General features: G+C 38.1%; 1 protein-coding gene across 11 annotated transcripts in view; it reads left to right on the plus strand.

Moving 5' to 3' along the window:
• The window catches only part of CNTRL (centriolin), an 85,161-nt gene that overhangs the window by 2,156 nt on the left and 59,341 nt on the right, over positions 1–23,664 (plus strand). For 7 of the 11 annotated variants that reach the window (XM_045468797.1, XM_045468802.1, XM_045468805.1 and 4 more), the window contains exons 2-7: positions 5,086–5,333; positions 8,832–8,962; positions 12,612–12,742; positions 14,045–14,186; positions 16,586–16,772; positions 20,373–20,566. In XM_045468797.1, the coding sequence (XP_045324753.1) occupies positions 5,117–5,333; positions 8,832–8,962; positions 12,612–12,742; positions 14,045–14,186; positions 16,586–16,772; positions 20,373–20,566 (1,002 nt within the window). In that variant the 5' untranslated portion in view covers positions 5,086–5,116. Of the gene's footprint in view, positions 1–663; positions 791–5,085; positions 5,334–8,831; positions 8,963–12,611; positions 12,743–14,044; positions 14,187–16,585; positions 16,773–20,372; positions 20,567–23,664 lie in introns of all 11 variants that reach the window. The other 4 variants (XM_045468798.1, XM_045468804.1, XM_045468799.1 and 1 more) reach the window with 2 other exon arrangements.

Raw genomic sequence — 23,664 nt, forward strand, 5'->3', positions numbered from 1 at the left:
GTGCATGGGATGAAGTAGAATTGTAGGGAAAGTGCGGAGATGTGATTCAAGGGCTACAGGATGGAGAGGGATGTGGAGGTCAAGAAATGGGGATCAATGTTTGCATATTGAGGTGGGCTGGGAAGAAAGAGGGAGGGTTTGGGGGAGACTGGAAGTCTGTCTCATTTGGAGAAGATCAAACAAGATGGAAAGTTAGAAGTGCGAGGAAAGGCTGAATAGAGGGGGAGGTATGGTCTTTACTAAGCTGTGTATCAGGGTAAGGGGGTGACAAGATGGATGGTGTTTTCTGACCTGGTCATTTGATTCTGATAATCACATCATTCCAATAACTTTCTCTTGCTGCTGCAGACCTCCTTCTGGGCCTTCAAAATATGTCTCCAGCTCTGGACTTGTTTTGCTTTCTCTTTATCCTGCCCCTTCACACATTCTAGCCCTGCCTCTAAGTGTCTTATTTCTCTGGCTTGGTCTTTATGGGATTGCAAACTACATCTAGGGTCAAACAGCATCCCCATCCCTCCCTTAAAATTGTAATTGACAATTTACTATGTCCAGGTGCTAGTCTCTGAAATAATGCCAGCTGCTCTCAAGCACAGCCTAGTTCACTATTACTGAGTTAGCTGTTTCATGAGATTGTAATACATATCTGTTGTTCGAATGTCCAAGTCTTACAGGAGCTATGGCGACCCAGAGAGGGGACCTGAGAATGCATTGTGACTTTGGAGCCATCACTTGGTCTTTCACGTTACAATTCATAAAAGAAAGGAGTTGACCTAGATTTCCCAAATCCATTGTAAGATATTTTTTTTAAAACTATAAATGAGTAAAGGTTTTTCTGATCAGAGTTTTTCTGATCGCAAGAGGTAGCAGAGGACCTCATGATAGTCTAGTGAGGCCCAGGAGGTCTTAGTCCTTAGGATGTTATGAGGAGAATTCAGGATGGTTCAGTTCAATATTCTAAGAATTTAGAGAGAAGACTAAGATGTGGGATACGAAATAATTGCATTGCATAGAAATATAAGATGTGCTTTTTTTTTTAACTGTTTATTTTTGAGAGAGCACAAGTGGGGGAGGGGCAGAGAGAGGGGGACAGAAGATCCAAAGCAGGCTTTGTTCTGATAGACTGACAGCAGCAAGCCTGATGTGGGGCTTGAACCCACTAACTGCAGGATCATGACCTGAGCTGAAGTCGGACACACAACTGACTGAGCCACCCAGGCACCCCTAAGATGTGCTTTTTTTTAGCCACGAAACTAAAAAATCTATAAAGCATATCTCTGTAGCATGTGGCACACACTATTCTAATTATGTAATTTTCTATCATGTTACAGGATAGAGAAAGATACATAGAAGTGACAACTGGGCCCTCCCTGTTCCTCCCCTCTTTTATTTTTTTAATCTCTTGCCCTTATGAAAATTACATTTTAATTCAGGAATAAATACAATTTTTAACTAGTTAATTAGTTTTTATAATTTTATTTTTAAAGCACATGCCTCTTAGCTGTCCTCAAGTTTGAACATACTAATCTTATTTAAGAAGAGAAGCCATTTCAGCTTATTACAGAACCAATAGTATTCCTAAGAGACTGGTTTCCATGGCAGAGTAGTGTGATAGTACACAAGCTTTTTGCCACACTTGTGAAATTAGGACCAAAAGCCTTGTCACTGGCATAACGAGCTGTTATGTGACTTGGAGGAGGCTTTTCTGAACCATATGGATAGTTTAACATAAAAAAATGAAAGAGAGGGGTGCCCAGGTGGCCCAGTGGGTTAAGCGTCTGACTTTAGCTCAGGTCATGATCTCATTCATGGTGCGAGAGTTCAAGCCTCACATTGGGCTCTCTGCTGTCAGCTGAGAGCCTGCTTCGGGTCCTCCGCCTCGCTCTCTCTCTGCCCCTCCCCTGCTCGTGCTCTCTCTCTGTCTCAAAAATAAATAAACATTAAAAGAAATGAAAGAGAAAGTAAAGACACATAGAAGTTTGTAGTTTAAAGTGAGCCAGACTATTGATGTAAGGAAGTTGCCATATTGTAATATATAATTGTGAAATAATCACTTAAAAATTTTTTTTTCATGTTTATTTTTTTTTGAAAGAGAGAGGGAGGGGGCAGAGAGAGAGGGAGACACAGAATCTGAAACAGGCTCCAGGCTCTGCACTGTTAGCACAGAGCTCTATGCGGGACTCGAACTCAGGAGATCGAACCGTGAGATCATGATCTGAGCCGAAGTCGGACGCTCAACAGAGTGAGCCACCCAGGCACCCCAAAATAATCCCTTTTTAAAAACAAATGTAACAGTTTTTTTTTTCTCTCTTCAAACTAGTCACCTTAAGAAACTAGATCATAAATAAGGTCAGTGATGCTGTTGTATTAAATTTTCTGTTTTTCCTCCAGGAATTGTTCTTACATTACATGTTATTCATTGATCAAGGTCCTTTAGTGGCATTTTTTCTGGTCTATTTCGTGTGAGGCACCATGCTAGGCTCTAGAGAGCAAATCAAACATCTAGACTCCAGAAAACTCACCAATATGATGCAGTAATGAAGACACGGGCTTTGGAATCAGATCAGGATTCAAGCCTTGGCTTAACCAATTATTTCTGGGACTTTGAACAAATTACTTAACCTTTTAATCTTTATGGGGGGGGGATAATAACAGCTATTTCGTGGAATTGTATTTATTCCTTCTACTGTGATGATACATGTAAGAGCTTATCACAGTATTTGACACTTGGTAAAGTTAATGATCAAACTGGGAAAGGAAAAAGTTGTAGCTGAAGTAATGGGTCTGATTTTCTTGTGAGATGTATAAATTAATTCTGAAAGCAGGACCCAAAAAAGAATTCTAGAAATGTTTTTGCGTAAGATCAGCATTCCTAGAATGACTGTATAGTCATTGAAAGGTGTTACATCTGCCAATTGTTGGTTAATTGATTGACTATATTAATGGCAGCTCTCTTTTACCTATATTGTGTATGTTCCAACCATTTAACAAATAAATTTCTTCATAATCCCAGCCTGTATAATAATACCCATATACTTGTGAAGGTTTTCACACATCAAACCATTATAATATTTCTTTCTAATACCAATTTATATAGCGTTAACGTTTGAGCTGCCCCAAATCTTTGAATTGAAAACTACTTTTCTAAAAATTAATTTGTGTTTTGTCTTAATATTTTAAGAGGGGAGAGTAGGAGAGATTATGGATGTTGAATAAAAATAGGATCATTGTTAATGTACCCTTGCTCAGGGCCTGTCCATTTTATAAGATTTTTTTTGCCTAAAAGTTTGTCAAACTTATAATTTTTGCAATGTTTTTAGAATGATTATACTTCTAAGAGCAATTGTGTATCATGACAATCTTTTTTGCATAAACCTAACCTTGCATAGTAGGAGTCTTGGGGTTGAGGACTAATATTGCTCAAGAAGATACCCTTTGCTGAGGTACTAAATATCATTTTGTCAGTTCCAAGTTCTTCATGAAGAATTCATTAGGTAAATATTACTTATCTGCTTTCTGCTAAGCTCTGTCCTAGGCCTGGAATAAATCAGTGAACAGTATCCCTACTTTCATGGAACTTACATTCTACTAGGTTAATTATGTTATTTGTGTTACAAATTAGTTTGAGAGGAGAACTGATTCTCATGGTTACTACAGCTAGCATTGTGTTTGACCAGGTCATTTACTCTTCTGGGCCTTAATTTCCTTTTATGAAAAGTAAAGGGATTTGACTAAGGCCCCTTTCATCAATAAATGCTTCCGTTCCTTCTGGAAGATCTGAACTTCAACAAAATTGATTTTGGACAAGCAATAGAAGCCATGCGAGTTTGAAGTGATCAGATGTTTTTCAAATAGAATGAGACAAATGTGAATGAATATCTGAAGCATAATGTTTAACAAAGAAGGCAGATATAAAAGAGATTCTATGATTTTATTTACATACAGCTGAAAAATAGTTTCTGGGGCACCTGGCTGGCTCAGTTGGTAGAGTGTGCAACTCTTGATCTTCGGGTTGTGAGTTCAAGCCCCAGGTTGGGTCTAGGGATTACTCAAAAATCAAAATCTTTTTTAAAAATAGTTTAAAAAATCTCTGGCATTGGAAATCAGGATAGTGATTCCCCAGGTGTGGGGGTTAATGATTAGAAGGGGGCATGAGGAGGCTTCTGGGGTTCTGGTAATATTCTGTTTCTTGATTTGGATACTGGTTGTATTCAGTGTATAAAAATTCATGGAGCTGTACACTTATGTTTTGTGCATTGTTCTATATGGGAGGAAAATGGAGGAATGGGGGAAATGATAAATTCAATTTGGACACGTTGAGTTACTAAGGCAATGAGATATCAAGGAGACTGTTGGGAATAGGAGTCTGGACCTCAAGAGAGAGGTTGGAATAAATATAAAAACATCAGTATAGAGGTGACACTGGGAGCCATGGGTGTGCATTAGATTGTCTAAAGTGAGATTAGAGAGAGTAAAAGAGACTTGAGGAGCTCTGACATTTGAGGATTGACTAGAGTGTGAACCAGCAAAGGAAGCCAAGGAGTGGCCACAGATGCAGGTGGATACCAGGAGAATGTGGTGTCCCAGAAGCGAAAGAAGAAACGTTATCAGGAGGAGAGAATACTCATCAATATGAAATACTGCTGGTTGCCAGATATTTCTACCTTCTTGCATTCTAGGACCTTTGTGGGTATGAGGGGTGTTGTGACTAGTTTGGCCCAATAGAGAACAGAAATGACAGATAAAACTTCTGGGTGGAGCATGTGTCAATACAAGACCCTCTGAAAGTCTGCTTTTCCTTTGGCCAGGTGATCAGCAGTGTCTGAAGCAGTGTCTGCTTCCATCTGCCTGGAATAGTATGGATCCTGGCATCTATAGCCTCTGAGTTTCTAATGTTGTCACCTTAGAAACACTAGAAAGAGGGGCGTGCCTGGCTGGCTCAGTCATTAGAGCCTACGAGTCTTGAACTTGGGGTCGTGAGTTTGAGCCCCACTTAGGGCATAGAACTTACTTAAAAAATGCTAGAAATTAATAGTTTTGAGAACTCTAAAAAATTAACCTTATTAAATATGCTGAAAACTCTTCCAGGTTTTGATGGACACCTGGCTTTATTCTTGCCATGAAGAAAGGTTCTCAGCAAAAATTTTCCAAAGCAAAGATGCCCCCATCACCTCGTTCTCCTAGTTCACCATCCCTCACGTCCAATATGAGATCTAGGTCACTTTCACCTTTAAGTGGATCTGAGACTCTGCCTTTTCATTTTGGAGGACAGTGGCATGAGCAAGGTGAGATCACAGATGAAAACACTATGCTTCTGGACTACCAAGACCATAAAGGTAATGCTTTTTAATCATAGGAATTTGAACAGAGGGGCACCTGGGTGGCTCAATCGGTTAAGCGTCCAACTTTGGCTCAGGTCATGATCTCGCGGTTTGTGGGTTTGAGCCCCATGTCGGGCTCTGTGCTGACAGCTCGGAGTCTGGAGCCTGTTTTGGGTTCTGTGTGTGTGTGTCTCTCTCTCTGCCCCTCCCCTGCTCACGCTCTGTCTCTGTCTCAAAAAGAAATAATAAACACTAAAAAAAAAAAAAATTTAAGAATTTGAACACATACTCTTGAGTAGAGATGGAAAATACTGAACGTACCTTTTTGGTCCAAGTGAAATACATGTCTTGGTACTAACACGACCTATTGTTTATGCTGACGGAAAGTGTCTAAGGACAGTGGAGGATGAAGTCTTCTGGGTGAGGGTGAAGCTGTCTGAAAGCTGAGGGCAAAGAGAAGGGAGTTTCCAGAAAGAGGAAGCTTTATTTCCTGTGGTGGGAGAGTGCCTTAGTGCTCATCTGCCAAATTTACCATCATCTTTGGTTAGAGGAAAAGCGTATGTGTTCACTTCAGAGTGGAGTGCCTTAATTCAGTGCAGAAATGGTATCCACCCTTGCACTATTCCAGTCTGCTTATTGACAGAGTGCCTGTCTGTGAACGGACTGATTTTCCTGTAAGGGACATGTAAATATTCCACCAAGGTTTTGTTTTTATTTCTTTCTTAAAGACAGTCTGTTAGTGTGGGAATCTGTTTTCAGATTTTTTTTCAAAGAAACGATTTAATGTGACTAAATGTGAATGAAAACCATGTGATTTCTTTGTTAAGTCATGAAGTCATAGCTATCTATTTGATGGGTTTTAATTAATAAACCTTATCAGATCAGCAATTGAGTTTAGACTATACCCTTGCTGCCAGTTGGTACATTGCTGACTCTAATTTGATTAATATTTTAGAATATTAGTTTCTTTCCAAAGTAAAGGAAAATCATTTTATTTGGAACCAGAATAAACGTAATATTAACGTATTATAAACAGTCATAGGAAATCTTTGTCACACAGCCTGAATCGGGAACCCAGCATTAATTTTTTCTGACTCATAAAAAATTTTCTTTTTACAGCTGCTTTTGTAAAATGTAAGATGGCTTTAATAAACTTTGATAGCAATATGCAGGCTTAGGACAGGGTATGCAATCCATCACATTAGTGCTTTATAAAATATGTGGTGTTATTCTCTATTTATAAGACCAACAAATTTGAGTTTCTCACCATTTAAGAAAAGATTATTAAGAATTCCAGTGTTTCTCACAGACCAATGGAATAGAATAGAGACTCCAGAATTGGACCCACAAATGTATGGCCAACTAATCTTTGACAAACCAGGGAAGAATATCCAATGGAAAAAAGACAGCCTCTTTAACAAATGGTGCTGGGAGAACTGGACAGCAACATGCAGAAGAATGAAACTAGAGCACTTTCTTACACCATTCACAAAAATAAACTCAAAATGGATGAAGGGCCTGAATGTGAGACAGGAAACCATCAAAACCCTAGAGGAGAAAGCAGGAAAAAAACCTATCTCAAACAAATTGCTCAGCCACAGCAATTTCTTACTCGACACATCTCCAAAGGCAAGAGAATTAAAAGCAAAAATGACCTATTGGGACCTCATCAAGATAAAAAGCTTCTGCACTGAAAAGGAAACAATCAACAAAACTAAAAGGCAACTGGCGGAATGGGAAAAGTTATTGTAAAGAACTCACCAAACTTCACACCCGAAAAATAAATAATCCAGTGAAGAAATGGGCAAAAGACATGGACAGACACTTTTCTAAAGAAGACATCCCGATGGCCAACAGACACATGAAAAGATGCTCAATGTCATTCCTCATCAGGGAAATATAGATCAAAGCCACACTGAGATACCACCACGCAGGTCAGAGTGGCTAAAATGAACAAATCAGGAGACTATAGATGCTGGAGAGGATGTGGAGAAACGGGAACCCTCTTGCACTGTTGGTGGGAATGCATACTGGTACAGCTGCTCTGGAAAACAGTGTGGAAGTTCCTCAAAAAATTGAAAATAGATCTACCTTATGACCCAGCAATAGCACTGCTAGGAATTTACCCAAGGGATACAGGAGTGTTGATACATAGGAGCACGTGTACCCCAATGTTTATAGCAGTGCTTTCAACAATGGCCAAATTATGGAAAGAGCCTAAATGTCCATCAACTGATGAATGGATAAAGAAATTGTGGTTTATATACAATGGAATACTACTTGGCAATGAGAAAGAATGAAATATGGCCTTTTGTAGCAACATGGATGGAACTGGAGAGTGTTATGCTAAGTGAAATAAGTCAGGCAGAGAAAGACAGATACCGTATGTTTTCACTCCTATGTGGATCCTGAGAAACTTAACAGAAGACCATGGGGGAGGGGAAGGGGGAAAAAAGTTATAGAGAGGGAAGGAGGCAAACCATAAGAGACTCTTAAATACTGAGAACAAACTGAGGGTTGATGGCGGGTGGGGGAGAGGGGAAAGTGGATGATGGGCATTGAGGAGGGCACCTGTTGGGAGAGCACTGGGTGTTGTATGGAAACCAATTTGACAATAAACTATGTATATGTATATATATATATATATATATATATATATACATATATATATATACACACACTCACAAATTATGTAGACGATAATTATATGTACACATATATGTATATATAAATATATATATATATATGAAGAATTCCAGTGTTTTTGAACTTTCGGTTGGAGTTTAAAAAACAAACCCAGGTTAGTGCCAGTTTATTTAAAAAAAAAAAGGCTAACATCAAAATATTGCTGAAAACTTCACTGCTGCATAATTATTAAAAGTGTAAGTTTTAGGGGTGCCTGGGTGGCTCAGTTGGTTGAGCAGTTGACTTCGACTCAGGTCATGATCTCACGGTTCCTGAGTTTAAGCCCCTCGTTGGGCTCTGTGCTGACAGCTCAGAGCCTGGAGCCTGCTTTGGATTCTGTCTCTTTCTCTCTCTCTCTCTCTCTCTCTCTCCCCCCTCCCCCACTCTCTCTTGTCTCTCAAAAAAATGAATAAACGTTAAATTTTTTTTCAAGTGTATGTTTTAGATTCATCTGCCTGGGTTCAAGCCTGGATTTGCACATCACTAGTTACAAGATCTTGAGCAAACTGTTATAATTTTTTGAAAATAAATAGATATAGTAATTTCTATTTCAAAAATTTGTCCTACAAATCAAATTTTGTAAGTGTAAAGCACTTAGCACAGCGTGGTACATGGTTAATATTTCGTGACATTATTATAGATGCTATATAATTATTATTATATAATGCTATATAGAGTAACATTTAAACATTGCAATTAGCACTAACCAGCTGTTTTAATATTTGCATGGCTTAAAACAATTTTTTTTTTGTTATATAACATCAAACTAATATGTTTTTCAGAAAATGTATGTCATCTACTGATGATGATCTGTTTCTCTAATTGCAGAAGCTGATTCACATGCAGGAGTCCGATATATTACAGAGGCCCTTGTTAAAAAACTTACTAAACAGGACAATTTGGCCTTGGTAAAATCTCTGAACCTTTCACTTGCTAAAGATGGTGGCAAGAAATTTAGGGTAAGTTATCAGCATTTCTAAATATGGGCATTGTTTTTAATTTTCCTGTGTTTTAAAACTGAAAATTAAAAGATTATATTAGATTTACAGTAACATCTCTTGCTAATTTGTAGCAGATATTGTATTGTTTCCAGTGAAAGTTCTGTCAGAACTATGACATTTTCACATTCATAAGCTGTTACTATTCTATACATTATTGGATTCTCTCTAGAGAAGTGATTGGCAAACTACAGCTTGTAAGGCCAAATTGGGCCTGCTGCCTATTTTTGTAAATTTTATTGGAACACAGCCACACTCATTTATCATGAATATTGTCTGTGGCTGTTTTTTATAAGGCCCACAAAGCCAAAAATATTCATTACGTGGCTTTTTCCAAAAAAGCTTGTTGATCCCTGCTCTAGAGTGTTTACTGCTTTATTCATAAACTATCCAATATGAACACATTGTAAAAGATGACTTAAATTTTTGAACTGGAAAATATATAAACTTAGATGCCTACTACAATAGTCACAAAAATTAATTCCAGAAGGTTGAATATCTTAATGAGACCAAAGCAAAATCAACCCACAAAAATACCGTAACAGTATTAGGAAAGAATATAGGAGAATATATTTTAGAAGAGTCGGGAAAGCCCTTTAAGCAAACACCAGCCTTAATGCCACGTAGAAAAATATTGACAGACTTAGCTTGTGTAAAGATTAAAAAGCGTTTAATGAAAGGTACCTTTTAAAAAGTTAAAAGCAACAAACTGGCAGGGACTGTTTTCAACATCTGTAACAATACCCATATAATGTAAAGAGCTTCTACAATTTGGTAAGAGAGACAACTCAATGGAAAATGTGCAAAGGGTATGAACAAGGCATTCACAAAAGTATTATAAATGACTAATACTGACATGAAAATGTATTCAACTTAATTAACATCAAATAAATATGAAATAAAATAAGTTTGGTACCATTTTCCATCTTGTGTGTCTAATGGACAAGAATCAAAAGGATTATTTCATGTTCAGAAAGGTGTGGGAAGTGCATATTATCATATGGTCTTAGTGGGACATACAGATTGGTGCTGCATTGTATAAAGACTGGTAGCATTTATCCAAATGTCAAATGTACTTATTTGATCCAGAAATTGGGTTTATATTTACTGAATTTATACTTACTAACCCAGCAATTCTACTCCTCAATGTCTGTTGTACTTGATTTACATATACATTTATCCAAAAGTATATAGGCATGTTTATTAAGCATTATTTAAAATAGAAAAGTTGGAAATAATCAAATGTCAATAGGGGATTGGTTTTAAATGAATTATGATATAGTATACCATGAAATACTACCACGTTTTTTAGAAAATTGAGTTAGAACTCTATGTATTAACATGAGAAAATGTCCAGTGTATTTAATAGGGAAAAAAAGCAAGTTCTAAAACATCTTGTATAGTAAGATCTAAAAATTCTGTTTTTATATATGTGTATGTATGGATGTAAATGAATTGAAAGGTACAGATGTATTTCAACAATGGCTACCTTTGATCAGTGGGATCTTTTACATGGGCCTGGGGACGTGAAGAAGAGAGCTTCTTATGTTTCGTTTGAAATTTTCATTAGAATATATTTATGTATTACTTATGTAATTAAAAAGGAAACAGGAGAGGGCACCTGGGTGGCTCAGCTGTTGGCTCAATCCGACTCTTGATTTTGGCTCAGGTCATGATCTCATGGTCGTGGGATCAAGCCCCATGTAGGGCTTTGCACTGACAGTGCAGATTCTCTCTCCCACTGTCCCTATCCCCTTTCAAAATAAATAAATAAAAATTTTTAAAAAAGGAAAAAGGAGACATTCTGGAGTTTACAAGTTGCAAAAATGACACCAAAGTGGTAAATATTTACTGTATGCTTATTATATGCCAGGCATTATGTTAGGCTGTAGGAACACCATACACAGGTAAATAAGCTCGGTTTCTGATCTCTGGGAACATAGAGCTTCCTAGAAGAATGCCTAGCATTAAGAGGAGAAATAGTGAAGGGGAATCAGAGAAAGCACACAGAGGAGAGGCTGAAGGGGCTATGAGAACAGAAGATCTAAGAGTATGATGGAGAGAGGCCAATGGAGGGAGAACATCAAGCACGAACGGATGATAAAAAATGTCACGGAATCATTAAATAGGACTAAAGCTTAGAAGAAGTCATTTGGATCTGGTGGTTGAAAGGTCCTTCTGTTTCTCAAACCAACCAAGTTCATTCTTTTAGGGCCTTTGTATTTTTTCTTTTTTACTCTGCCTGTTCACACAGCTGGCTTTTTGTTATTTAGGTCTCAGTTCAGTGTACATCCTCTGTGTGCCACCCAGTTGCAATTAACTCCCTTCTCAGTGACTCCTCATTCTTTCAGTCACCGAGTATTTATTCAGTGCCCATTATGTGCCAGGCATTTATGCTATCACAGTGAACACAGCAGACAGATCTGCCCTCTGGATGCCTTGCATGCTGTCATGTCATGTTATCTTTCTTTTCTTGTGAATATGCTTCAACGTCTGAAAATGTTGTTAATTCTTTACTGGCTTTCTCCACGAATGAAAACAAGGACTTTGGTTTCCTTATTCAGCACTATATTTCCAGTACCTAGAACAGTTCCTGGCACATAATCCATGTTTGAGAAATATGTGTAGAATGGATGAATGAATGGCAGTCTTAGAACTATTTGATTACCTAGTAAAGGCAGAAGATATACTGCCTTACCAATAGAGTAAGAGTAAATGGAAAGCAGAATGAACAAATGTACACAACTCTTGTGAGGACGTGGTCACAAATAAAGGAGATAAAATGATAGCTTGATAGGAAAACAGGTTCAGCGCGAGGTGATTTGCTTTATACAGAGGAGACTGAGCCTGTCGAAAAAAGGCTCCTGCAGCAGGGGGGATGGTCTAGTTCATTGGTATCCATTGCCTGGTGCTGTATCTGGTATGTAGTAACTGCATAAGAGCTGTCTTTTGAATAGTGACTTTTCAAAAAAGTTTATTTATTTTGAGAGAGAGAGAGATAGGGAGCCGGGGGGTAGGGGGAGGGCAGAGAGAGAGAGAGAGAGAGAGAGAGGGAGAGAGGGACAGAGAGAATCCCAAGCAGGCTCCAAGCTGTCCATGCAGAGCCTGACGTGGGGCTCGAGCCCATGAACCTTGAGATCACGACCTGAGCCAAAATCAAGAGTTGGACGCTCAACTGACCGAGCCACCCTGGTGCCTCTGAATAGTGACTTTTTAAATTTGATCCAGGAGAGATAGAGATTGAAGATGCAAGAGCATGGGGTGGGGGGAGGGGGGTAGATGAGATGATGCAAGAGTGTACGTACCTAGCTGAACTTTGAAGAAAGAAGGAGAAGAGGGAGAGGGATAGAAAAGTTGAGGTGGAATTCTTAGTGGACAGTCTTGAGTGTCTCAGTACATAGGAAGTGTTGTCTGTCGAAGGGCAAGGAAAGTTTGGGGAGAGCTGCTATTCCTGGTCAAAGGAATCCCGTACCAAGGGATTGTCCAGGAGAGCAGTAAGGGTTTATTATTTTCTGGTGACTGATCAAAACAGCCCCTGATGCACATACATACACGGTGTACTTTATGTCAAAGAATCTGTTGTCTAAAGTATTCATTTGTTTCCAATTAGTATATCGAAAATTTGGAAAAATGTGTTAAACTTGAAGTACTGAATCTCAGCTATAATATAATAGGGAAGATTGAGAAGATGGACAAGCTGGTAAAATTACGTGAACTCAACTTATCATATAACAAAATCTGGTAAGTAAATACTTCTTTAGGTAACATTGCAGGGTTGTCTTTGTTAGAGAGATTAATGCCACTCACATTACTGAATTGAAAGAGTCCTTTGAAATAGCAGACACCTGGATCCTCATTCGTTGCTAGCCTAGTGCTTCACATATAACTGCTTTTGTGTTTTGGCGTTACTAAAGTGCAGAATAGTATCTTTCTAGCGTTATCCAAGGAGATACATGAGTACCAAGTTTTATCTTAATTCTGTTTTTGACAGGAAGTTTTCACAGGTAGAGTCTTTGATCCACTGCCTTATTACATTAAGAAAGTTGACAGGAAGCAGTGTTTTAACCCTATCATTTTGATCCTAAAGATATTCCAATGTGTTTTGATCCTATGTGTTTATCCTGAAGTTTTTTGTGTATTGCTCTAAGAAATACACTCTCAGTCATGTTTCCACTTCATAGTATATATTACTGTGAGAAAAAAACATAATAAAACTGGCAGTGGCAAAAAAAATACACATAGAAAACCTGTTATAAACTAAAGGATGCAGTTGTCAAATCTTGAAAATCTTTATATACTTCGCCCTGCCTTAGACTTGGTAGATACAGTGGCCAACAAAATAAAACAACTAACAGTGGCAGAGGCTCTAATACAGCAAAAATGGAATGGGGGAAAAAACCTGATTAATGAGTTAAATCCTTAACATAAGGTTTATATAAAAAATAATTGATCGTAATGAAAGCAATTTCAATAAAGTGAAAATGAAGATATAAAAGCTTGGAAATATTTGCCCATATAGAAAACTTACCAAGAAATTAATTTGACAATTCAGTTGGGAAAATGTTTCATCAGTGAAAATTCCTCAGTGTGAGTGATGCTTTATTGATTTAAATATTCTGACTGAAATATTTATGTTCATAAATATAGTGTTGTTTTAGGGAGGCCACAAGTTCAAAATGGCAGCCATATCTTGCTGGCATAGCGTGTGTGTGCTCTTGAGATTTTCAGCTCTCCTCTAGCTTCCCACTAGTACTCCTCACAGTGATTAGAATACCACGGACAGACTCTTTTCTGTATTGTGGGATCCTAAAGTTTGATAGTAAGATACGTTAAGATTCCTGAACCCAGTAATGAAGAGTTGGCAGCTTAGCTGTTCTGATCAATTTCTTTTCAGCCACTTTTTGTTTGTTTCTCATTTATAAAAGGGTTAACAAATTTTAATTACGAAAATTAGCCCCACATAAAACCAAGGCAATTTATTCTAAACATACAAGGGAAGCACTGTATCATTATATTTACTAAATTTGATTTTATTTTTTCCAGCAAAATTGAAGGCATAGAAAATATGCATAATTTGCAAAAGCTAAACCTTGCAGGAAATGAAATTGAACATATCCCAATATGGTTAGGGAAGAAGTTAAAATCTTTGCGAATCCTCAATCTGAAAGGCAACAAGATATCATCGGTAAGTTATTCAGAGTAGCAAGGATGTTTTTCAAATTTTTAGACTTGTGGAAAAAAAAGTTAAAATCTAAGTTTTTTTAAAAAAAATGAGATTTCTTCTTTCAAGGTTCTTGGTCCTGTGACCAGATATCGAATTCAGGCATAATCAAGGACTCTCTAGGGTAAATACATATAGGCCTTTCTGGTTGTGCAAAGTTCCATGGTAACTGAGAGTTGGCCTCTTAGGATTTCTGCATCTACCATTTCATATGAGCCTCAGAAAACTTTTTTTAAGGAGGCAGTAAAGGGATTATTTTTAAAATACTATCAGATAGTATAGTCTTTTTTCCATTTTCGGGTTGAGTCTGTTACCCAAAGCACACAACGTGGGCCAAAATCCAGGTCACTGAATGTCAGGAACAGAGTTCTTTGTTTTTTTCAGACTTACAAATTAAGCTTGATTATAATGTCAGGTGTTGTAGAAGGTTAATCACTAGCTCTTTATATTAGAACAACTTTGTTATCATGGCTCACACAATCTGATAATCCTGTATATTTTTCTTTGGAGTATAATTTATTATTTTCTTCTGACATTTACACAAGTGTTCAATGTGTATTTGTTAAGTAAAAACATTGATTTGCTTAAATTTATATTAAAATGAGGAACAATCATGCCTAATTTAAAGAACATCAGTCATAGAATAGACAATAAAAGCTGTGCCTTCTGGGGCGCCTGGGTGGCTCAGTCAGTTAAGCTTCGGACTTTGGCTCAGGTCATGATCTCATGGCTTGTGAGTTCGAGCCCCGCGTGGGGCTCTGTGCTGACAGCTCAGAGCCTGGAGCCTCTTCAGATTCTGTGTCTTTCTTTGTTTCTCTCTCTGCTGCTCCCCTGTTCACATACTTTCTCTCTTTGTCTCTCAAAAATAAATAAACATTAAAAAAAAAAAAAAAAAGCTGTGCCTTCTAATATGGGTCTAGACCTGCCTTCTGTGACCTTGGAAAATCCCTTTATCTGCCTAAAACTCATTGTTTGAATTGGAAAAAAAAAACAAATTCTACACCGCCTTCTTTCCTTACCGGCGTGTTATGGGGCTCAGATAAAATGATAGATGTGAAAATGCTTTAAAAACTTTAAAACACTAAATAACTCTTAGGGTTGTATTCCTTAAACCTTCACCAATGGAAGCCAATAATGATAATCAACATTTGTTTAATTGCGGTGCAATTCACATTGTCTATGCTTTTTTATTTCACCTTTTATAAAGTTGTGGTAAGATGACTCTGTGCCATTTCACTGCAACAGCCCAACAGCCTCAGAAGAGCCCAAGCCCTGTACTATGTTGCACAGCATCACTTTGGAGCTCTTGTGGCTCATGGAGTGATGGAAAGTGGGAGCCCTGAATCTAAAATTTGCTAAAAATACTTCTCAAAGTAGTTGATTTTCAGATAGGATTTGGTGTCAGCTGATGTTAACAGGAAAATCATTCAATAAGTATTTATCATCATTTCTAATTTTGCATGACTTTCTCATCCCAGTTTATATTTGACATTGACATCAGTAAGAGTGATACACATTCACTTGTGAGAGGAGATTTATTTGTACTAGCTATTAAAAATAGTGTTTCTCGGAGCGCCTGGGTGACTCAGTCAGTTAAGCATATGACTTTGGCTCAGGTCATAATCTCACGGCTTGTGGGTTCCAGCCCTACATCAGGCTCGGTGATGACAGTTCAGAGCCTGGAGCCTGCTTCAGATTCTGTCTCCCTCTTTCTCTGCGCCTTCCCTGCTCATGCTCACGCTCTCTCTCTCTCAAAAAATTAACAAACGTTAACAAAATTTTTTTTTAAATACTGTTTCTCAACCTTTTAAAATCCCTCTTTGGATAAACATAAAAATCATACTGCAAAAATGTGAGTAGCCCTCCATATTCTTATTTATTTTAACTATCAATTGTAACCATTATCTGAAGATTTGCCAAAATCTTTTTTTATAGCCATTTATATTTTTGATGTGTTCAATCAGTACAGTGAAAAGATAATAGGCTTTAAGTTACACAGACTGGAATTCAGATCCTGTTTTGTTCATTTGTAAGCTCTGAGCTTTGGGCAAGTTATTTAACTTCTTTGAACCTCAGTTTCTTCATCTCCAAAATTAAGGTGGTGTTTATATCATAGGTTATTGTGAGGAATCATAAATGAAATGGTATATGGAAAATGCCTAATACTCCTCTGATATACTCTAGATACTCAGATACTCCCTTTCTGTTCCTCCCCTCACACCAGTTTTGGATAATGGGTTCTATGCATAGGACCATGGGTTCCTTGCCATGCTGATAGCAATTTTCTTGATTTCTTACTTCCTTGGGTATGTTTTTATTTTAAAATTAACTTACACTAATACTAATGTTATATATCATTTCAGCTCCAAGATGTAAGCAAGTTGAAACCACTTCAAGATTTGACTTCTCTGATCCTACTTGAAAATCCAGTTGTGGCCCTTCCTCATTACATCCAGTTTACCATTTTTCACCTTCGCTCATTGGAAAGTCTGGAAGATCAGCCAGTAACTACTCAGGACAGACAGGAAGCTTTTGAGAGATTCAGTTTAGGTAAGGTGACATTTTTAAAAAACTAAATTTGGGTGGGGGAGGAATTTATTTGCAGGAGTTATCCAGAAAAATATATTGACGTATGAACTTTTTAATGCTATTACAATTTGCGTGGAAAATGCATCATAAATCAATTGACATCAACATCATTATACAACAATTGTACATTAACATTATTAAGACTTGGCAAATATTCATTGAGCACGTACTGTGAGCTAGGCACTGTGTCCGGCACCGAGGATACAATGGTGAATAAGATATTGGTACTGGCCTTCAGGCAGCTTGTGTTGTAGTGGAAAAGACAGACAAAAAGCGAGCAAACTCAGGTAAAATAACAGAGGAGGACACGCTTTTGGGTAAAGTGATGTAAAGGTATGGCTCTCTGAGAAAGTGACCTGTAAGCAGAAGGCAGAGGCAGGAGAGGATTAACCATGTAAACAAAGGCATTCAAGGAGACGGACAGCTTGCTTGCACTCTCAGGCTGGAAAGACCCTGGTAAATTAAGGAACTGAAAGATTAAAGACTGCAGAGTCGCTCAAGCAAAAGTTGGGAGAGATGGGGGGAGGCATGAGATGACACAGGGTCTTGGGGTTTGGATTTTGTTTCAGGGGCAATGGGAAGCAATTGAGAATTTTTAGGCAGCAGTGGGACACAATCCAGTTTATATATTAATGATTATTTTTAGAGTACACTTAGCATGATGAGAGCACTGAGTAATGTGTAGAATTGTTGAATCACTATATTGTATACCTGAAACTAATATAACACTGTATGTTAAGAATACTGGATGGGCGCCTGGGTGGCTCAGTTGGTTGAACATCTGACTTCGGCTCGGGTCATGGTCTCAGGGTTTGTGAGTTCGAGTCCCGCATCGGGCTCTGTGCTGTTAGCGCAGATCCTGCTTCAGATCCTCTGTCCTCCTCTCTCCCTGCCCCTCCCCTGCTCATGCTTGCTTTCTCTCTCTCATTCTCAAAAATAAATAAACATTAAAAAAAAATACTGGAACTAAAATTTTTTTTTAAGATGATTTTTAATGCAAGATGGAGATTGATTTAGAACAAGGCAAATGGAGATAAAAGGACTTGTTCAGAGGCTATTATGGTAATCTAGGCTAGAAATGGTGGCTTGTATTTAGGTGGTGGATGTGGAATAGACAGATCAGTTTTGGGGGTAGAATTAGCAACATTTTCTAATGAATTGGATATTTCCCAGGCTTCTGGCTTAAGTAAGTGATTCGATTGGTGATATTGTACATAAAAAAGGGAGAATTCAGAATGCTGAGTTTGAATGGCTGTGAGACAACCAAGAAGAAGGTTGGAAATGTGCATCTGAAGTTCAAAGAGATCTGTCCTAGAGATATTGTTTGTCAGCATAACAGAATTTAATCCCACTGGAATTGATTGGCTCACTCAGACAGGCGTTGGGAGGAGCAAGAAGGTGAGCCACCTAAGAAGACTAAGAGAGGCCAACAAGATAAGGGGAAACCCAGGAAGTAGTGGGTTGTAAAACCCCAAGATTTCATGAGAGGAAGTGGTCAGCTACGTTAAATGTTGCTAAGACATAAAGAGAAAATAAGATGAGCACAGAGAAGTGCTTTAGATGGGCAACATATAAGGAGTGGTTGTAAAAATGCTAGATTATATAGATCCAAGAGTGAATGGAAGGGAGACATTTGGGTGAATATTTGAAATTTTCTCCCATAATTTCTCTCTCCTAGTACCTAATAAATGATTTTTTAAATCATTTAAATTTAAATTTTTCAGTTAAAAAAATGTGTGTGTGTGTGTGTGTGTGTGTGTGTGTGTATATATATACATACATATATATATATATATACACACATACACGTACATATATATATTTATTCATCTATAGCTTCCAGACCAGGAAATGGGCAGAACTGAATGCAGTAACCAAAGAAAGAAAGAGAATATTCAGGAGTGGAGTGGAGAGACAATCATGGCTCAATTCTTACGGCCCAAGATGGGATCAGAGAAAAAGAGGAAAGATTGTTTCTTGATAAGAGAGACACTTAATCAGAAGGGAGCAAAGATGTGTGCAGTTGTGGGTAGTTTTATTGCTTTGGTGGTAGGAAAATGAGAAAGTTCCCAGGGGGTGGGGTCTAAGTTTTCTCAGTGGAATATGAGGTCATCAGCTGAGAAAGAAAATGAAAGGAGTATGGGAGTCTTGAAAAGAAAGAGAAAGGTATGAAATAGTTATGTCAGAGCATTAGGAAATGAGTCTATGTTCTATCATTTGAAATTGATGTTAGTCCATTTTGACTTACGAAAACAGCAGTTTCATATGGTTTGATCTCATGCTTGCGAAATAGGACACATTTTTATTTATTTATTTTATTTTAACTCCATATTTGTTACCCTGGAGTTTATGTTTTGGAATCATTGAAAATATAAATAATGCAAAGGAAAGTCATCATATAAATACAGTTTTCGGGCAAATGTTTAAATTAGTTATGAACATGACTTTGAATATTAATTAGGAGCCTTTAAGGCTCTTGGGATCCAGTAGTGAACCAGACACATGCAGTTTCTGCTTTTACAAAGGTTTAGTGGGAAAGGCCGACAGTCTAGCTATTTGATCACATCTTACAACTCATTGGGTGATGAAGACCACAGCACAGATGCAGGGTAACCTAAGAGCATACCTAGGAAACATCACACCTGGGGAGAGGATCGAGTCAGAGCAGGCTTCTCAAAACATTTTCCAAAATCGAGACCTAGAGGATACAAAATAAGCCAGTAGGAGATAGAGGAAGAAAGTTCCAGGCAGAGGTGTGAATAAAAGCCCACAGGTAAGAAGAGCCATCACAAATATGAAGGAGTAGAGTCACTTCAGAAAGGCTGCAGTGGGATGGACTTGACAATGAGGCTGGAGAGGGACTTTGGGACCAAATCATGAAGAGTTTTGTCAGTTCTTCATGTAAGCGTTTTGGATCCTATTCTAAGCATAGTTGGAAGCCTTTGAATGATTTTTAAGATCACACAGTATTTTACAAACATGCTTACGAATAGGAAATAAAATATTGCATGTATTTTAGTAGGAGACCTGGAAAAAACCCTCATTTACCAACATACTAATTGAATGAAATACTTGGAAGTAAAGTGTTACCTTTTAAAATTGTTATCCAGGGGCGCCTGGGTGGCGCAGTCGGTTAAGCGTCCGACTTCAGCCAGGTCACGATCTCGCGGTCCGTGAGTTCGAGCCCCGCGTCGGGCTCTGGGCTGATGGCTCAGGGCCTGGAGCCTGTTTCCGATTCTGTGTCTGCCTCTCTCTCTGCCCCTCCCCCGTTCATGCTCTGTCTCTCTCTGTCCCAAAAATAAATAAAAAACGTTGAAAAAAAAATAAAAAAAAAAAAAAAAAAATTGTTATCCAAATGATAATGCCTTCTTACCTCTTAGTATAAATCACTTTCTAGCTCAAGATAGTCTTTTTTCCCCCAAAACCATAGTGAATAGTTTTCAAAGTAGAATTGTACCTATACTGTTGTAAGACTTCTTTTGCTATTATTTGAGAGATAGTCTTACCTTTATTCAAGTAGAAAATATAATGCTCAATAAACTATTACATTTGTGTTGGCAGAAGAGGTAGAGAGACTGGAAAGAGACCTGGAAAAGAAGACAACGGAAACTGAAGAGCTTCGGAGCGCACAGACAAGGTTCCTTGAGGAAATTAAAAGTCAAGATAAATTGAACAAATCACTGAAAGAGGAGGCCATGTTACAAAAACAGAGCTATGAGGAGCTGGAGAGTAACCTAAACACGAAAAATGAATTGGTAAGCCCATGTTTTACATTGCTTTGACTATGTTCTTTTGAGATAGAGAATTCTTTGTCCTTGGGTCTAAAAACAAAACTTCTTGGACATAAAATGGGGAAGGTGTGGTTTAACAGAAATTTGTGCAAAAGGTTTTACAAGTTGTAGATAACTGTGTACTGTGTGAAATGGCTCCACAAAAGACGAATACTATCTTGGGCTGCTTATGTGAAGCTGGTATCCAAAACAGGAGGACGGTGAAGCCCCCCAGTATGAGGAGTCAGACTGCCCCTAGATGTATGTATTTTGTTTTCAACAACAACATTGTTGGTGAGACTATACATTGGCAAAAACTTTTCAAATTGACAGGGGCGCCTGAGTGGCTCAGTCAGTTAAGCATCTGACTTCAGCTCAGACTTCAGATGGGCTGTGTGCTGACAGGTCAGAGTCTGGAGCCTGCTTCAGAATCTGTGTCTCCCTCTCTCTCTGCCCCTCCTGCTTGTTCTCTCTCTCTCTCTCTCTCTCTCTCTCTCTCTCTCTCTCTCTCTCTCTCATAAGAGTAAATAAACATTTACTCTATGTGGATCCTGAGAAACTTAACAGAAGACCATGGCGGGGCGGGGGGGGGGGGGAGAAAAAAAAATGGTTAGAGAGGGAGGGAGCCAAAACATAAGAGACTCCTAAAAACTGAGAACAAACAGGGTTTATGGGGGGTGGGAGGGAGGGGTGGGTGGGTGATGGGTATTGAGGGCACCTGTTGGGATGAGCACTGGGTGTTGTATGGAAACCAATTTGGCAATAAATTTCATAATAAAAATAAATAAATAAAATAAAACCAGGAGACTGAAAAATAAATAAAAAATAAAAAATAAAAAAAAGAAGGCAAATTGACAAAATTATCCAAATTTAAATGGACATGCCTATGTTCTACATATTGGAAATGTTACATATAATAGTTTTACATATAATATACATTTCTAATGCATTTTGTAGAAATGGTAGCAAGAATGTATGAAGATATTATATATGTACCTATACACACACACACACACACACACACACACACACACACGTGGACATTTGCTACAATATTGTTTATGTAAGTAAACTATTGAAAATAGCTGACCTGTTCCTCAGTGGATATGCATCTGGTAGAATACTCGTGTTGCTAAAATGAGGTAGGGCTGTATGTCCTGATATGGAAGTATGTCTAATACATATTGCTATGTGGAAAAAGCAGGCTGTGAAAGAGTAGATCAAGTATGATGCTATATAAGTAGTATGTATGATGGTACAAGTATATATAGGGAAAAATGGTAACTCTTGACATTCTGGGGGGCGGAATTTTAAAGCACTTTCCAATTGCCATTTATGCACATCTATAATGTTTAAATTGTATATAATTTGGCCTTATGGTTGAAACAGGAATAAAAGATATTTTAAAAGAGATTTAGACAGATTAGATTTAGACAGCCTTATAGGGCACCTGGTTGGCTCAGTCAGTTGAGAGTCCAACTCTTGATTCGGCTCAGGTCATGATCTCACGGTTCATGAGATCAAGCCTTGCATTGGGCTCTGTGCCAAGGGTGGAGCCTGCTTAGGATTCTCTCTCGGCCCCTCCCCAACTCTCTCTCTCTCAAAATAAATAAACTTTAAACAAACAGAAACCAACAAAAAAATAAAGGTCATTTAGTCCATCTCCCTATCTAATGTTTTTTCTCTTTTCTCTAAAACCTGAGCATATATGCCTGTTTTAGTGATAGCAATCACATTCCAGAGTTACCACATTTTATCTCAGGATAGCTATTAGAAATTTCTTCTTTATTACCAGATGAAAAACTGTTTTCTTATAATTCTATTTTCCATTTCTTACATTTTTCTCTGGCACCTGGGTCAGTAACTCTAGTCCCTCTTCCATAAAACAGTCCTCTGACTCTCGAAGGTAATTTTCATCGCTCGCTAGATCTCCTCTTCTCCATCTTGGACACCCCTGTCGCTTTGGCCATTCTTCACGGAACATGGACTCAAGGCCTCTGAAGTCTCTGGGTCTGGCACCTTCTGATCATAAGTTCATGACCTAAGCTGAAATCAAGAGTTGGCCGCTTAACCGACTGAGCCACCCAGGCACCCCAGACTACATGACCTTTAAAGGCTTTTTCAACCCAGATAATTTGATTCTATAAAAAAAATAGCTATTGCTTTTTTTTTTCTTTTGACCATTCTTTTTTCTGCCCTGTGTATAACTTAGAGTATTTGATTTCTCATATAACTAGTAGAATCCTTGATACATGTATCTTTTTCTTGCACCACCCCCCTTTTCAAGATTGGCATGCTGGCTTGAATGACTTGATTTGTTGACAAGAATTCTGCTTACGCACTTAAAGTTTTTAGCAAGAAAAGTGTTTCCTCCTCTGTGTAGAGATGGAAATTATTTCTTCAAATCTGAATACTTGACTACCTCCTTCTTGAGCTCTTCTTTGCCTGAGAAAAAAGATGATACAGGGGCACCTGGCTGAGTCATTCAGAAGAGCATGTGATTCTTGATTTTGGGGTTATGAGTTTGAGCCCCATGCTGGGTGTAGAGATTACTTTAGAAAAACCTTAAAAAAGAAAAAAAGAAAAGATGATATATAACAGGAGGACATCATGAGAGACATATGTGATATTAATAATCTGATAATTACCAGTAATTTTATACTATACACCTATCTGTTGCTCTCTATTTCATAATAGAGTAGATCGATGCCTAACCTAATCATTGGAAATTTTTGTGATGATCAGTTTTATTTTAGCAGTGCACTCTTTGGGCCACCACTTAGCATTTGTATTTAAAATGCAAATATAGGGGGGCGCTTGGGTGGCTCAGTTGGTTGAGTGTCCGATTTCAGCTCAGGTCACGATCTCTCAGTTGATGAGTTCGAGCCCCGCGTTGGGCTGTGTGCTGACAGCTCAGAGCCTGGAGCCTGCTTCCGATTCTGTGTCTCCCTCTCTGTCTGCCTCTCCCCCGCTCATGCTCTGTCTTTCTCTGTCTCAAAAATAAAGATAAACGTTAAAAAAATTAAAAAAAAAAATACAAATATAGGGGCACCTGGGTCTCTCAGTTAGTTGTGTCTGACTCT

Source organism: Leopardus geoffroyi, chromosome D4 (genome assembly GCF_018350155.1).
Source record: "Leopardus geoffroyi isolate Oge1 chromosome D4, O.geoffroyi_Oge1_pat1.0, whole genome shotgun sequence".
Lineage (NCBI taxonomy): Eukaryota > Metazoa > Chordata > Mammalia > Carnivora > Felidae > Leopardus > Leopardus geoffroyi.